General features: G+C 34.5%; 2 protein-coding genes across 3 annotated transcripts in view; both read left to right on the top strand.

Moving 5' to 3' along the window:
* The window catches only part of LOC123307488 (zinc finger autosomal protein-like), an 85,117-nt gene that overhangs the window by 32,925 nt on the left and 35,198 nt on the right, over positions 1–16,994 (top strand). The window lies entirely within an intron of this gene.
* Positions 1,028–2,881, top strand: LOC123307494 (zinc finger protein 64-like). Of its 2 annotated transcripts, XM_044889833.1 has the most exons (3): positions 1,028–1,203; positions 1,294–2,182; positions 2,270–2,881. In XM_044889833.1, the coding sequence occupies exons 1-3, from the start codon at positions 1,151–1,153 to the stop codon at positions 2,732–2,734; spliced, it is 1,407 nt and encodes a 468-aa protein (XP_044745768.1). In that variant the 5' UTR covers positions 1,028–1,150; the 3' UTR covers positions 2,735–2,881. The 2 variants fall into 2 exon arrangements, with proteins under 2 accessions (XP_044745768.1, XP_044745767.1); XM_044889832.1 differs by having other exon boundaries at positions 1,029–1,203; positions 1,294–2,881.

Below are 16,994 nucleotides of genomic sequence, written 5' to 3'. Positions count from 1 at the left end.
TCTCATACTGAAATCTCAAGAAGACATAAATATGATTCAGCTCATGGAACAAGTTCTACAGATGAGAAAAAGCATTGATTTTGAAAGTATGAAAATTATGAAATTGTATATTATAATACTTTGTTGGACAACGTGAGATAAGAAAAAACATAAGGAACTGAACTTGTTTTGACTTTGCAGTACTGACAAAGTAGTTTCGTAATTCAGTCGGCAGAGGGCGCCTAGATTTTTGGATTCGCCAATCACAGTGAACTGTCTCTGTCATAGACCCATATATATATATAGACCATAGACTAATATATAATAAGGGTTGTGGTCCGTATATACACTTTGGTTACTTCTGGTTAGTAAGTGGGCGGTCCGTATATGTCGAATTCCTGACAATTTGGTTCAATATCAGTCACCAGAGTAACCGCTCTGGTAACTTTCGGTTACCAAATGTGTATATACGGACCATACGCAAGATATCGATTGAAATTTATTTTGGGAGGATTTTGTATCTCTTCATAAACTGTCATCCGGTAATTTCAAAATTAAATGAATCAACGTTTCTGTGCAGTCTCTGTTTCTGTGTGTTGACAATTAATGTCAGACAAAAAGCGACAATTCAGAAGATTTTCAAAAGTAGATTTTTTCGTCTGATGAAGGAGTCTGATATAGACTCCGAAACGTTACAAAGAATTATAGTTTCAACGTTATTTATTTTGAGTTCATTGTCAGGCAACAATTTTTTCTAGTTAATTTGCTCCTGACAAATTAGTGCAAGAATTTACGCAGGAGCAAATCGTTGATTTCATTTTTAATTGATTTTGTTTCAGAGATTGGGAGTGAAAACCCTAAAAAGTTTATGAAGAGATAATATATAATAACTTAATAATTTATTAGTCTATGATATAGACATATGTCTCTATGTCTATGCATAGACCTAACTAAAAAACATTGAACTCTATGGCAATTCAATGCCAATATCACAGAACACTAATATTATTTTCAAAGACCCTTTCTCTATGATTATTTTTAACATTTTAGTGTTCTGTGACTTAACCTATCTCCGAAATGTTGATAGTGTTCTGTGGTTGATAGCTCAGATTTTTCCATGGATTTTTGAGAGGATCCTATTTTTGAGTGATTTTGAAAGAAAAAAAGTAATATGGGAGATTGTAGTTTTGAAATTCAAGGAGAGATACATATTGGCGTTGATGAGTGAGTATTTATGTATATGATGTTTCCATTACTTCTTACTCTGTTTATTTTTTTTTCACTTGGTTCTCAAAAAAATGCAATTTCTTTCAGTGTTAAGTTAGAAGAAAAATTAGGAGTCATTGACGTTTCTGAACAATTCATAGATGAAGAAGGAGTTCATGAAAGGGAAGAATATGTAAACAAGATAGAAAGTTCCCTGAACTGCCTGGTTGAAGAAACGCCTCAAGATTCTTTGATGAATAATTTTGAATCTGTTCATTTGGATAAAAGTTACGTGGGTGATTGTCCTGCAAGTGAAACTCACACACAATGTCATAACACTGGCAGTCTGAAAGATCAAAAAGTACATGTAAAATCTGAACATTCAAGTATCAAGGATCACAAGTGTGATCTGTGTGATTTCGTGACAAGGTATAAAAAAAACCTTGCTCTACATATCAAATCCGTCCATTCGAATATCAAGGACTACGGATGTGACTTATGCGAGTTTGTTACGAGTAGAAAAGGAGATCTAAATATGCATATGAAAACTGTTCATTTGAAAATTGAGGAACACCAGTGTCACTTATGTGAATACTCATCGAGACATAAAAAAGAACTTGAAATACATGTGAAATCTTTCCATTTGAATGCGAAGAAACTTGAGTGTCACCTATGTGATTATAATACAAATAGGAAAATCAGCCTTAAGAAACACGTCGATTCTGTTCATTTGAAAATCAAGATGCACAAGTGCCACCTATGCGATCATGCTGCTAGTGATAAAGGAAAACTTAATATACACATAAAATCTGTTCATTTTAAGATTAGGGACAACAAGTGTCATTTATGCGAATATGCTGCTAGCGAGAAATTTACCTTGGACGCGCATATCAAATCTGTTCATTTCAATATAAAGGAACACAAATGCGACTCATGCGAATATGTTGCGAGTGAAAAAAGATATCTTAATATTCACGTGAAATCCGTGCATTTAAAGATCAAGGAAAATAAGTGTCACTTATGTGACTTTGCCTGCAGCGTTAAAAGATATCTGGAAGCTCACATTAAATCCGTGCATTTAAAGATCAAAGATAATAAGTGTCACTTATGTGACTTTGCCTGCAGCGTTAAAGGATATCTGGAAGCTCACATTAAATCTGTTCATTTAAAAATCAAGGATAACAGATGCCATCTATGCGAGTACGGAACTAGTAGAAAAGGTACCCTTCAGAGACACATTAACTCTGTTCATTTGAACATCAAAAAATACAAGTGTGAACAATGTGAATATTCTGCGAGTGAGAAACTCAAACTTGATCGTCATGTTAAGGCCGTTCATTTCAAAATTAAGGAACACAAGTGTCACTTTTGCGAATATGCTGCTAGTGTGAAAAGTAACCTTGATGTGCACATAAAATCTGTCCATTTAAATATCAAGGAACACAAGTGTCACCTATGTGATTTTGTTACAAGTAGAAAAGATGTCCTTCAGAGACATATCGACTCCAACTCCAATCATTTACATCTCAAGAAAAACAAATGTCATTGATGTCAATATGCCACTGGTGAAAAAAAAGACCACCAAACGCACACGAAATGTGTTCATTCGAAAATTAAGAAACATAAATGTCACAAGCAGTAAAGATACTCTTCGAAATCACGTTAACTGTGCTCATTTAAATATCAAGAAACACAAGTGTGATTTATGTGAATATGCTGCAAATAACGTACAGAAACTGAGGAACACAAGTGTCATTTATGTGTAGTAAAAGTAATCTTCAAGATCACATCAACTGTGTTCATTCAAATATAAAGAAAGAAGAGTCAATTGTGTGATTATACCTGATACAAAAATGTACTAGGTGATTTTCGGAAGCATATCGTCGAATCTCATCTTTGCTTCAATTGACAAGTCGATCAAAAACAAAAGAGAATTATAAACCATATGGTTAACCTTCCTGAAATGACAACAGTAAGCAAGACTGCTTTAGTGCAACAACTAACCTAACCTTACATCATATTAAAATCGTGTCTCAGATAGATTGAACTGATCTTGAGACAACACATAATCTGTATCTGTATGTTTGTAAGCATTGCCATTCATGTTTATCAATTGTGTTTGAAGTAGTAAAAGTACTGTGATTATACTAAATTTTTCCTAATAAAAATAAAATTTCATTCTGGATATCCATTTGTAGTTATTTCTTTGGAATGAGAAAATCCAACAGCTGTCTAGTAAAATTTTAGTTAGGAATCTGATTGTTTGGTTGAACATTAATTCTTAGTTTGAATATATTTTTCTAGTTTTCCTGAATTATATTCAAGGGCCATTCAATTGAAGTTTTCTATCCGCCTATATAATATATATATTTACAGAGTGTTCCACTGTGGGTGGCCTATCATTCGTTTGATAAAACCTCATGGCTTTGGACGGAGACAACCTGGCTCTAGCTTTGGATATAAAGTAAAATATTGTAATGATCTCCAGTTTTCTGAGAAAAATTGGAGTTCATTTTAGTGCAGTCCTTTCATTTCACATTTCCGCCTTTGAAAATATTTAATTCCCAAATATTCAGTACATTCATTCCGATAGGCAGAGTAAATGTAAAAAACCGTTGTTTTTCTTGCATGCCGTTGAAGATTTCGACGTTTTTCTTATGTTGATATGCGATAAACCGGAGCTGACGACGTTTTTCACTCTTGTCGCATTCTGGAATTTTCAGATTTTTAACGTGTGTGGGGATTTGCCTATAAAAGCAGATTTTCCCCCGTGAAGGCCTCTTTTGTCTCTTTACGCTCTTTACTCTCTTTTATCTGCGATTCGACTTTAATTGTGTGCACGACAAGCCGTTCAATCAATTTAGAAATAATTTTGTGTTGCGAGGGTTAGTGCTCTTAGGAATTAATTTTTAGTTTTCGTTTGTTTTCCGCGAGTGCCTGAAATAAAGGAGGTAGGTCCCCGTCTTTACTGCTCAGTTTCTTAATTAGACCTACACCGGTTACTTCTTTGACACTGCTGACTGTATCGCTTTCTGTTATCTTTTGGCCATACTTTACCCTGTTTCGCGAGTCTGACTTTTCCCTTCGCTATCAGACATGGTGCGTAAGCCCTTGGGGTATTGAAGAGAAAGTCCCGTCAACCCCCCTGTTCGCGTTCCGCGTCATAAGTGTTGACATAGAAATCTCTTCTTTTCTATCAGTCAAGGTGCGTAAGCCCTTGGGGTTGAGAATAAGAGATACCGCTCGTCGTCAGTGAAATCCCGTAGTTGCGCTAAAAATAGACCTTTTCTTCGCTATCACTCATGGAGCGTTAGCCCTTGGGGTAGCGAATAAAAGTCTCGAATAGATCCGCCCTGGTTGTGTTTCTTTTCATTTCTGGAGAAATACAATTAATTACATCCCGATACCGTATAGCAAGTCATAAGTGTTGAGATCGAAATCTCTTCTTTTCTATTAGTCATGGTGCGTAAGCCCTTGGGGTAGAGAATAAGAGATACCGCTCGTCGTCAGTGAAATCCCGTAGTTGCGCTCAAAATAGACCTTTTCTTCGCTATCACTCATGGAGCGTTAGCCCTTGGGGTAGCGAATAAAAGTCTCGAATAGATCCTCCCTGGTTGTGTTTCTTTTCATTTCTGGAGAAATACAATTAATTACATCCCGATACCGTATAGCAAGTCATAAGTGTTGAGATCGAAATCTCTTCTTTTCTATTAGTCATGGTGCGTAAGCCCTTGGGGTAGAGAATAAGAGATACCGCTCGTCGTCAGTGAAATCCCGTAGTTGCGCTCAAAATAGACCTTTTCTTCGCTATCACTGCTATCAGTCATGGAGCGTTAGCCCCTGGGGTAGCGAGTAAAAGTCTCGAATAGATCCGCCCTGGTTGTGTTTCTTTTCATTTCTGGAGAAATACAATTAATTACATCCCGATACCGTATAGCAAGTCATTTCACTTCGCGAGGTCATCCTTGGTATCCATTTCGTCAGTTCTGGTTGGCGCATTTTATTGAACAACCTTTGATTTTTTTTCACAGTACCCGGTATAAACTTTATAAAGTGCTCGTGATCGGATAGAATTCTCAAAATGTATACTTCATTCAAATTTATTTTAGCAGTCGGTTGGCCATGAAATAATTTTCTCAAGTTTTTGTAACTAGAACGAAGTTAGGTTGGCACTCATGAAATGTCGTTAATGTCATAACGCCGTTGCCACAACTAATATCAATTTTTATTACGAAAATTCGAAAATGCCGAAAGTGATTGAAAAAAGAGACAGGGTTTCAGGAAGTGCTATTTAGAATTCAGGTCCGCTCATTCGAATAGTTATACCCTGATATTCTAAAATCCACAATACGTCAGACGGTAGCAAACATATTCAATGTAAGAGAATTTATATAATGTTTAATCTGAATCTAAACGACTTATATTTCAGCTGAATATTTCCACAATCAGAAAGATTGTGAATGAAGAGTATGACAAAGAATTTCCTTCTATTGGGAGACCCAAAAAAGTGGTGGCATTTCAGAATTTTATGTTTGAGTGAATTAATGCGAAAAGTTTACTACAGGATTTTCGATAAATGTCATCGGAGAATGAGTTCCCTAAAATGGATTTTTCTGTTTTTCATTTGACTTGTCCTATACAATGTAAATGTCTTAAGGTACTAATAAATACCTAATTATTATAATTACATCAATGTATTGAGATGAATAGCCACAAATACGCGCAAGTTGCCCTGTTACTGTTTATTCATGTGAAATTTTTGTTCAACGGTGAAGTTGCAACTTCCTTCAACTCCTTTTACTTATATTGATGCAAGATGATTTTTATTGAAAAATTTAACATTCTTGTAATTATCTGTTAATTCCTTCGGGAGATACCCATTGCCAACCACTGCATCATATGCATTTCATTTTCGGGTTAATATTTTTGAAATCTACAAATGATGTAAGCCAAAGAAGATAACGAACATTAACTTTCCTCAAGCTAGTGCATATTATGATATTATACTATTCTCTTGTATTTTCCATGCAAATAACTGGATTTGGTATGCCTTCAATCAGTTTGTATACACTTCAATTATGTTCGTCAGATATTTTCCGAAGAGATTCGACATTGTGATAAAATACGTAATAACAGAAACTTTTACGTCGAACGGGCAACATAGCGTTGATTTAAAACCCAAAAATGCTTTGACAAGCTTCATAACCCCACATTTTCGTACTATACAGAGTGAAATGTGTCAAATTTCCATGGCCAACCGACTGCTAAAATAAAGTTGAATGAAGTATATGTTTGCTGATCGATTCACTCATATTTCATACCTACACATATTTCCGTTGTTTATATAATCAGTTTCCGAAGGTGTGAATAAACTGGTACATAATTTGATTTTGACTACTTCGTTATCGCTACCACCCTAGATAACAGCGAACTCTGTCTCCGACTAGCAGCTACTCTGGTAGATTTGATATTCTTCCTAGTGAAAAGAATAGCTGGCGCTCGAGATAAATTTCTCCGAGGAAACCACTTCGAATTATTTTGAAACGAGCGTATACCGAAAAAAGACACATACTAATAGATATTTGAATTTTTATTCCAATCACCAAGTAAGTGTCAAAAGAGGTATCATTAAAACACTTTATGATAGAGCTAATTTAATTTCATCTACACCCGAAATTAGAAATAATAAAGTTGACTTCATTAAACATTTTCTTAGGGATAATCAATACCCGAAAAATTTTATTGAAAAAACAATATTAAATTTAGAGAGAAAAATGACTAACCAAAATCGTAATAATGATCAGGAACAACCAACAAACCGTCAAGAACAACCAAATTTGTTGAATGTAATTCCTTATGTTAATGGCCTTTCAGAAAAAATAAGAAGAATCGGTTCGAAGTTCAACATACGAACTGTTTTTAAAACGCAAAATGATTTAAGATCTATATTAACAAAAACTAAACCTTTGAACGAAAAACAAAAATCAAAAAATTGTATTTACAACATACCCTGTATTTGAATCGCGATTTCGATTTTTAAAGTGGATACATCAATCTTACATCTTGAAAAATCCCAAAAATGAAAATTTTCCATCCAAAAACCTCGAAGTTATTCTTGTTTCAGCGGAGCTCAATTTTCGATTTTTTTTTCGAATTTCCCGCTCAGAGAGAAATTTCCAACCAAAACTGAAAAATGTTACATCAAAATAACTTGAAATTTTCTAAGGAATCTATTTCTGCAATAAAAAAATGGTGTTCTAATTTGAAAAACGGAAGTTGACGTCATTTCCGGAAAAACCGGAGGTGCTCATGCCTTGAAAATATTTTAGATTTCATCAGCATCGTGAAATACTTATAAGTGCTGAATTTCATGAAAATACGTTCAGTAGTTTCCCGTATAAATATAGGTGAGGTTCCTCGTGAAAGACCCTGTATGAAAAAAATAAGTTTTGATTGAATTATTTAAATTTTTAACTTAAATTTCTGAAGACCCTGTATATCAGATTGATAAAAATAGAGATGTAACATATGATCCAATATATTGACAAGAGCTGGGCAAAATTTGGTTTCGATACATTCATTAGAAAACTAGTATCAGCTATTTTAGTGAGCACCTACAGCTCTCAAACTTTTTAATAAAAAATCGAATATCTCAGAATCGGTACTATATAGGACTATGGTTGTCGTACCAAAGAATCCTTGAAATTTGACAAGGAATTCAAAAATGCAATAATATACAGGGTGTTCCATTCAAAATAAGAAAGTCGATACCAACAGGGAAAAAACAGAGCACTCTGTATTAAGGTGGGTTAATAAAAATAAAATTTCAATGGATTACAGACAAATTTTGTATTTAACTTTTCCTTCTAGCTCTTTTAGTTTCCACAATAAAAGGTATAGGTACAAGTTTGCATATTCTTTATAATTCCTAGCATTGGTACCTTTATCTTAAGAGGAAATGACTGCTTTGTCTCGATCACTTCAGGTGACAGAAGAAACGATTCAATGAAAAATATAAAATACATTACCGAAAAATTATACTTGTCACAATAACAAAGGGTCCTCGGTATTTGCGTGAATATTGGCTAAATGCCTCTTAAGACTATTTTTTCTACCTGCGTAATTCTTACATAGTTGACACTTGTATTCCTTGATTTTGAAATGTTTTTATGTGTACATCAAGTTTATGTTTTTTCTCCTGCAGCAAATTTGCATAAGTCACTCTTGTGTTTTTTTATATTTAAATGAACATTGTCAACATGCTTCTTGAGGTAACTTTTTCTATGTGTAATGGAATCACTTAGTGGACACTTGTATTATCTTATTTTTTCGAATGAACGGTTTTTATGTGTTTATTGAGTTTAGTTTTCATATTTGCAGTATATTCGCATAAGTGACACTTGTGTTTCTTCAAATGAACGGATTCAATATGCTTTTGAAGAGTACTTTTACTGTTTGTAGCATACTCACATGTATTACACTTGTGTTCATTAATTTTCAAATGAACAGAATTGATATGATATCGGAGGCCATCTTTAACGGATGCAGCATAGTCGCATAGATGACACTGATGTTGCTTGAGTTTCAAATGAACAGAATCAATGTGTCTTTGTAGCACTTGTGCTCCTTAATTTTTAAATGTGTTGTCTTAACATGCGCTACAAGGCATTTCTTGACACTCGCAGCATATTCACATAGGTCACACTTGTATTTCTTGATATTTAAGTGAACAAAATCAATATGACTTTGAAGAGTATCTTTTCTACATGCAACATACTCGCATAGATGGCATCTGTTATCTTTGATTTTCAAATGAACAGATTTTACATGATTATCAATAATGGATTTCGAGCTTGCAGCAAATTCACATAAGTTACACTTGTGATCCTTTATATTTAAATGAACAAATTTTACATGATTATCAAGGACGGTTTTTGAGCTTGCAGCAAATTCACATAAGTTACACTTGTGATCCTTAATTTTCTTAATTCTCAAATGAACAGATTCAATATGGTTTTGAAGAGTTACTTTGCTGCTTGTATCATAGTCACATAGATGACACTTGTTTTCTTTGATTTTCAGGTGAACGGATTTAATGTGTACATCGAGTTTTTGTTTTTCATATGAAGCATATTCACATAAATGACACTTGTGTTTTCTAATATTCAGATGAACACAATTGACATGCTTTTGAAGGTCCCAGTTTCTACTTGTAACATAGTCACATAAGTGACATTTGTGTTTTTTGATATTTAAATGAACTGAGTTAATGATTTTTAAGGTCCCATTTTCTATTTGCAACATAGTCACATAAGTCACACTTGTGATTTTTGATATTTGAATGGATGGATTTTACCTTTTTTTTATTGCGATCTTTTGAACTTGAACCACACTGGATGCGAGATCCAAGATCATGTTCTTCACTCGAAGGACAACTGTTATTACATTCATTCTGTTCCATGTGAACTGTTTCAGAGTTATTCATCAGAGAATCTAATACTTTAGGCTCTTCTCCTTTAAAAGAGGCACACTTGTGATTCTTAATATTCAAAGGAAGAGATTCATTGCTTGCTGGATCTAATACTCCGGGAATTTCTCCAGTTAAAGAGGCAGATGAATGATTTGCATCGCCTTCTGTTACTAAGGAATTTGAGTTACTGCCTTCATTCTTAATTATGTATTCTTCTCTATCATGAACTCTTTCTTTGTCTATAAATTGTTGGAAAATATCTACTACTCCTAATTTAGTCAGCCGTTTCTCGTCATCTATAGAACTGGAGGTATGATCATACTGTATGTGTTTACCAAGATATTTTTCTTCACCTGCAGGATAATCAACCAAGTGATATTCCGGTTCAGATTTATTGCCCGGTGAATGTAATACTGGGAACATTTCTTTGGTAAAAGAGGCAGATGATTTATTTGTATCGCCTTCTATAACTAAGGAATTTGAGTTAATTTCTTCATTCTTAATTATATATTCTTCTCTTCCATAAACTCCATTTCCATCTATAAATTGTTCGAAAACTTCTAATTTCTCTTCAAATTTCACCCTGAAAGATAGATTTTTTTTCAGTAAATTTGAATGTATGGAAAAAAATAACTTATTAATCGTTATGAATGTAAATACTCACTCATCGGGGATAATATGCACCTCTTCGTTGACATCAATACTACGTTCATCCCTATCCATTTTTCCTCCTAAAACGATTACTTACTTTATGATTAATAAACAAACAATAAACAAAAAACCGGTTAACACCCATAGACTTACAAACAACTTACAACTTACAAACTACTCTGTAATCTGTGCTCTATAGTTAACACACAGAACATCAAAGATCTTAAGAGCAGAGACAAGAGACTCTTTCCCTTTCTCTATGCAGAGATATCTCTGCAGATAACCAGAGATATATCTCTGCAGATAACTTATTCTATATCATGTAACATACTATTCATTTTTTATCCAATAGATGTGCTAGTGTCGCTAAACTGAAATAACATTTTGCATAGCCTTCTAGTAGGCTATGCATTTTGATTCAAACTATGGAGGGTAGAGCTCTACCCTCCATAGCCAATAGTTACATGGTGATCATTTATCATCGTCAGAATTTTGTAAACCAAGTAACTACAAACATTAGAATGAATGAATGTATGGGGATGGGAAACGCCCTCATTTCTCTAGTACTATAAACCGACTACATTTTGGACTGAGTTTGCCACATTTGACAATGAGATGGCGTTGAAAACGTACTGTCAATGGGAAATTCTCCTCAATTTGGGATATCACTGCATATGCAAGTTTAAACTGAATAATACGAGTTTCATTCATGATTTTTTCAAATTCACCGCGGAAACTATTCGAAATCATTCTTCAACTATGGGTTTAAATCGCTTCGTTTCTAGTTTACGATTTGTGTTAAAAATTGGAGGAATTTTTAACCCAACTCTACCACTCGATGCACATCTCTAGCAACTCAGTGACTACGTTTATCGTTACATGCTTCTGTGAACGTAACCTTAAAATCGCTGTCAATCAGCTGTTCAAAAAAACCGGTGGAACCTGTTGAATCTGCTCAATTTAATTCATTTTCTCTCTAGATTCTTCGTTCGCTCAAGTGAATTGGAACTTGGTGTGAATTATTATAGAGGTTTTAGTGCACTCTTTTTCTACATTTATTCCACTCAAATTATAATAATATTAATTCAGAATTATTATAGGATTAACATCTCAAAAAGGTACAGTACTTTTTCACTCAACAAAAAATGTAATCATTTTTTTGCATGTGTCACGTTAGAATATCATTCTACATAATTTTTCTCTCAACATTCACTCCATCGCTATGCATTTTCTCATAATTACATTTGCAATATTCTGCTCTACATCTCTCTATCATATTTGCATGTATATTTTCTCAATTTTCAACAAATCTCTCAATCAACCACATGCTCAATGTACCTAACTGCTTCAACCTTCTCAAAATGCATTGATATTCCATTCACTGTGAATCACATCACCTCGACAATCACTCACATTTTAATTTCTCTGATTTTAGCACCAAGTTCACATTTCACACCACTCTATTAGAAGCTTATATACTTGTATTCACTCTCATTTTGTATACATGTCACCTCAGATTAACTTTACACCTCTTACGATCAGACTTCTCAGGCCTCTTAAGTTTCAGGTACCTCTACGCTCAAGTTGGACACTTCGAAGGCTTCTCATAGACCAGATCGAGATCCATCTCACTACACTCAGAACTCTGAATAATGGAATACACTCAATCAACTCTATTGGACAGACTGGTTTGTGATAATGCTCGAGGAGGTCCAATCTGATTTCAACTCAATAAGTATAATTTATTATAAACTTTCTCATGACTCTATTACCTGAAAATTATGATGCCTTATTTCTTTTCTCTAACGTTATGAACTGCTCTTCTTGTTTCATCTCAATTATGAATACTATTCATTAATTCTTTCTACGTTTACATTATTTCATTTCTCTACATTACATTTGTAACACAACTCACCTCAATTTATGTACTCTCATGAAAACCTTCTGCTTTTCTAATAGATTTGCTATTCCTGTAAGCGTTGGTAATCATCTCTCTCATTCTGTCTCATTACACCTGTCTCACTACATTACATATCTCTAACTTCTCAAGTTGTCACTGCAACCTTCTGTTTTTCTGATAGCGAGACAGTTTATGAAATCGTAAACTCTATCACTGTAAACGTTGTGCTTGCATGATAACACTCACATCAATTCATAACTATCAAGCTCAATTATTATGCAACTCAAAATACATAAACACATTTTGATGTAAATCTATCTCAATTCTTATCAAACACATAATAATTGATCTTGTTACTCGATACATGAAATTCACTCAACCTGCTCTTTCTCTCAAGCAAATACAACGTTGATTTTCTCGTTGATACATTACTCTCAAATTCTCTCAATAACTTCTCAATAATTGTAAATAGGTTCACTCTGTTTAGATGTTGTATATAATTTTACTTCATGCGAGTGTCTATTTATTATGTGACGTGTTTGATATACAATAAAGATTTTATTTTACCATCTCCAACTCAATCATTTGGTAACAGTCCACTTTTAAGTAATTGCCAAAAATCTCAACACCCAGATTTTTGAACAATTTGGCAACAGCGCCTACTAGAAAATAAAAGAACAATGTCCGATCAGCTTGTTTATAAAATAACAGCTGTTGATCTACAGGCGCGTACTTACTGGCGAGCTTCAACTGCAACCGGCCATAAAATCCCATAAAATGTTACGACCTTCCTCGTTCGTCGCAGACTTCATAGAGAGCCATCTTTGTCTATCTCATCACGATAATGCATTTGTTGTCCTTTATTATCAAGGCATATTTCAGTCGATGTTGCCAGCTTGTGCAATTCTCACAAAACGCTTTAAACTTTAAATACGCATTTTTATTTTTCATTTTTAAGTGCTTGAAATAATTTTTTTTGGGAAATGGTTGAAATGGTTATTTCAAATGTGATGTTTCAAAGATATTTCATGAAAGATACATCATTTTCGTCAGAAGGAGTATTCCCTACTGTAATGTAGTTTAATTTTTTACAAAAATGCACTCTCATTTCAGGATCATTTTCTCATTTTGATTTTTAATTGGCATACTTTCAATTTCAATTCAGGATTTCGACATCGTTGGAAACCGTAAACATTTCGGACCGTTTTTATTCCATTTCCAGTTCTGGAAAACTATGTAGCACCGTCAAAAACATCCGAGTTTTTGTTCGCTTGTACCGAGTCAAGACATTTCTATCGATGCGAGTTTTACCCATTTTTGGTACCTGAGAGACATACCCCTTCCACACCCCACCGGTGGGTACAAAAGTAGATGTCTCCCCTCCCAACAGGTCAAGTCATTCTGATTAATTCTGTACTCAGTATCTAGTGGCGATTCAAATTCTATAGCCTCATTCTAGATTTTCATTAATCCTTTAGAGCGTTCTGCAATCCTATATTATAGTCATTCGAATATTGATTTATCCGGTGTTAAGAAGCGATTCCGACTATTCGGCTTATGTCATAGTGTGTCGGGCCTGTTTCTGAAAATCCACGTATTACTGTCAAGTAAATCGCGAAGAAGTCCACCTTAACCCATCCTTTGCCACAATTCGTGTTCTACCCTGACTGTAAGTGTTTTCTCTGCTGGTGTGAAAACCCGGGGGGAACCGTTCTGTTTATGTGCCATCTTGCCCAAATTGTTTCATAATTAAAAGGCGCGACATTCTTATTCCATTCCTTGTATCGAATTTCAAAATCGACTTTGTTGAGACCAGAAGACAAACATCTTGAGTGCGACGAAATAAAAGCATAGTTTTGTTATCAGAGTGTTAGTTTTCATCTGAACATTGTTTGGAATCAATTGATATCAATGCAAAGATTTCTCTTCGGAAATGCGGTGTTGGATGTGTTATATTTTCATTTGCAATTTATGAAAACTTCACAAACAAAAATTCGAAATTATGGACAACAAATAGAGCTATGACTAGGACACCAAAGTATATGGTGATCTGCTAGAGGTACGTCAAAGGTATTTTTCTGTGAAAACGTTTTGAATTAATAAATTGAGTTGAATTTCTCAACGTCAAAGGTATTATTTATGTGCAATCATTGAACTAAAGAAAGATTTCTTCAGTTCAATGTGTGCAATACGTTGGAATTGTACAATTTATCAGAAATTAATATGAACCAACATTCCATATACTATCAAAGCATACACATTCAGTTACTTACATATTATTTACAGAATTTTCAGAACCATAATTAACAATTAAATAAAAATCTCACAGAGGCATAAAAGACCTAAGACTTGTATGTTAGCCAGTCAGTATAGTTTCTTTATGCTTTTTCATGATTCTTTTATGACATACAAGGATATATTGAAAAATTCTTAGCCTACTATAGAACCAAACAAAATTTCAATGTAAAATATTTTATTACTCAACATATTCTCCTCCTAATTGGATACATTTATTACAGCGAACCTGCAACGTCTCTAGACCTTTAAAAAAAATGTTTCTTCTTGCTCTGCAAATCAGACCTCCACAGCTTCCATTACCTTCGCGTTGGAAGAAAATTTACGACCTTTTAAACTTTTTTTCAGTTGAGGAGAGAGATAATAGTCGGATGGAGCCAAATCTGGTGAATAAGGGGGGTGTTCTAGTAATTCAAACCCTAAACCGAATTTTTTGCATGACATGAGATTTGTGTATGGGGGCGTTGTCCTGCAAAAACAGAACACCTTTGGATAACTTTCTCCGCGTCTTGTCTCTTTAATTTTTTCCCGTAGAGTGGTCATTAATGTCGAATAGTAATCTCCGGTTACTGTTCCACCCTTATCCAAACAATCAATCATGATTACTTCATGGCAAACCCAAAAAACTGAAGTAATAACTTTTCCAGATTTTTGGACGCGAAACTTCTTAGGTCTTAGAGAACCGAAGTGTCGCCATTCCATCGATTTTTGCTTTGTTTCTGGATCTTTGAAATGTACCCAAGTCTCATCCATAGTAACAATTCGATTTAAGAAGTCTACATCGTTTTCAAATCGAGCACAGATCGAACGCGATGCTTCTACCCTTGCACGCTTTTGGTCAACATTCAAACATTTGGGGATCTATTCTGCAGCAATTTTTCTCATGTCCAAATTGACGTGAACTATATGATTCGTATGAAATATTCAATGCTTCAGATATCCATTTTAGCCCAATTCGACGGTCTGATAAAATGATGTCATGAACTGCATCGATATTTTCGGGGACTGACACAGAAACTGGCCTTCCCGAGCGGTCATCATCTTCAATGGAAAATACCTCTTTTGAAGCCTGCAGTCCAATTTTTCACGGTCGCATACGAAGAACATTGATCACCAAGGTTATTGAGCATATTTTCGTAAATCTGCTCACCTCTTAACTCTTTTAAATACAGTTACTTGGTGATGGCTTGATACTCCAATTTTTCGATTTTCACAATTTCGGTGGACATGTTCTTTCTTTTGATTTATTGCGTAACTTTGGTTTACTTTTTTGACCTCAAACTTCATACTGACACTTCTAATGAGTTATTGTTCGTTGCTATGGTAACTCAATATTTTTTTATGCATGGAACTGGTCTAGGCTAAGTAGATATCAATACATTCTCGTAATATACAAATCGATTTGAATGAACAAAACACTCACAGCAGGTTTCATAAAACTTTGACTTTCTATACAACAATTTGACAGTCACTCGGTTCCCAAATCGAAATCAATAAAACCTTTGCATTTCTGAATATATTGAAAGAGTAGCAAGTGAGAACCATTGAATGGACGTATAAAGGTCATCATTTCCCCTAAATGGACCCTTCAAGCAAGGGATGCTTCCTGCATACAACAATTTACGTGAATGAACAGTTCTCAATTGACTTGCAGTGAAATGTTCACTGCACATGGTGTAGTCGGTAGTGTTTGCCTAAGTAATTGTCTTTACGCCCTCAAAATTTCATTCACTTTGGTGCACTGAAAATAAGCATCGATGAACGACCGAGTCAAAGTTTACGAATTTTTACTTACATTTCCATTTTCCCTAGAAAAGTACAAAACTAAATTTCGCAAAGTCCATTTTATTTTATCTTCACCATGCAGAAACTTTCGATCGATATTTTGAGGTTTTTTCACCAAGAAATTAGACAAAAAATCTAATAATCAACTGTAATGATCTCCAGTTTTCTGAGAAAAAATTGGAGTTCATTTTAGTGCATTCCTTTCATTTCATATTTCCGCCTTTGAAAATATTTTAATTCTCAAATATTCAGTACATTCATTCCGGTAGGCAGAGTAAATGTAAAAAACCGTTTATCTGTGTTTAACGTTGTTTTTCTTGCATGCCGTTGAAGATTTCGACGTTTTTCTGATGTTGATATGCGATAAACCGGAGCTGACGACGTTTTTCATTCTTGTCGCATTCTGGAATTTTCAGATTTTTAACGTGTGGGGGGATTTGCCTATAAAAGCGACGGTCTCTTTTACTTTCGACTCTTTGACTTTGACTGTTTTACTCTTTAGTCTCTCTAGTTAGTTTACGCTCCGTACTTTTCTGCGATTCGACTTTAATTGTGTGCACGACAAGCCGTTCAACAAATTTATAAATAATTTTGTGTTGCGAGTATTAGTGCTCTTAGGAATTAATTTTTAGTTTTCGTTTGTTTTCCGCGAGTGCCTGAAATAAAGGAGGTAGGTCCCCGTCTTTACCGTTCAGTTTCTTCATTAGA

The sequence above is a fragment of the Coccinella septempunctata genome, chromosome 2 (genome assembly GCF_907165205.1).
Source record: "Coccinella septempunctata chromosome 2, icCocSept1.1, whole genome shotgun sequence".
In the NCBI taxonomy this organism is placed as follows: Eukaryota; Metazoa; Arthropoda; class Insecta; order Coleoptera; family Coccinellidae; genus Coccinella; species Coccinella septempunctata.
This window is presented reverse-complemented; position numbering and strand designations above follow the sequence as displayed.

Coding starts and splice junctions, on each gene's coding strand:
- LOC123307494 (XM_044889832.1), top strand. CDS start 1,151: ATGGGAGATTGTAGTTTTGAAATTCAAGGAGAGATACATATTGGCGTT. Junction 1,204..1,293: donor ATACATATTGGCGTTGATGA/GTGAGTATTTAT, acceptor AATTTCTTTCAG/TGTTAAGTTAGAAGAAAAAT.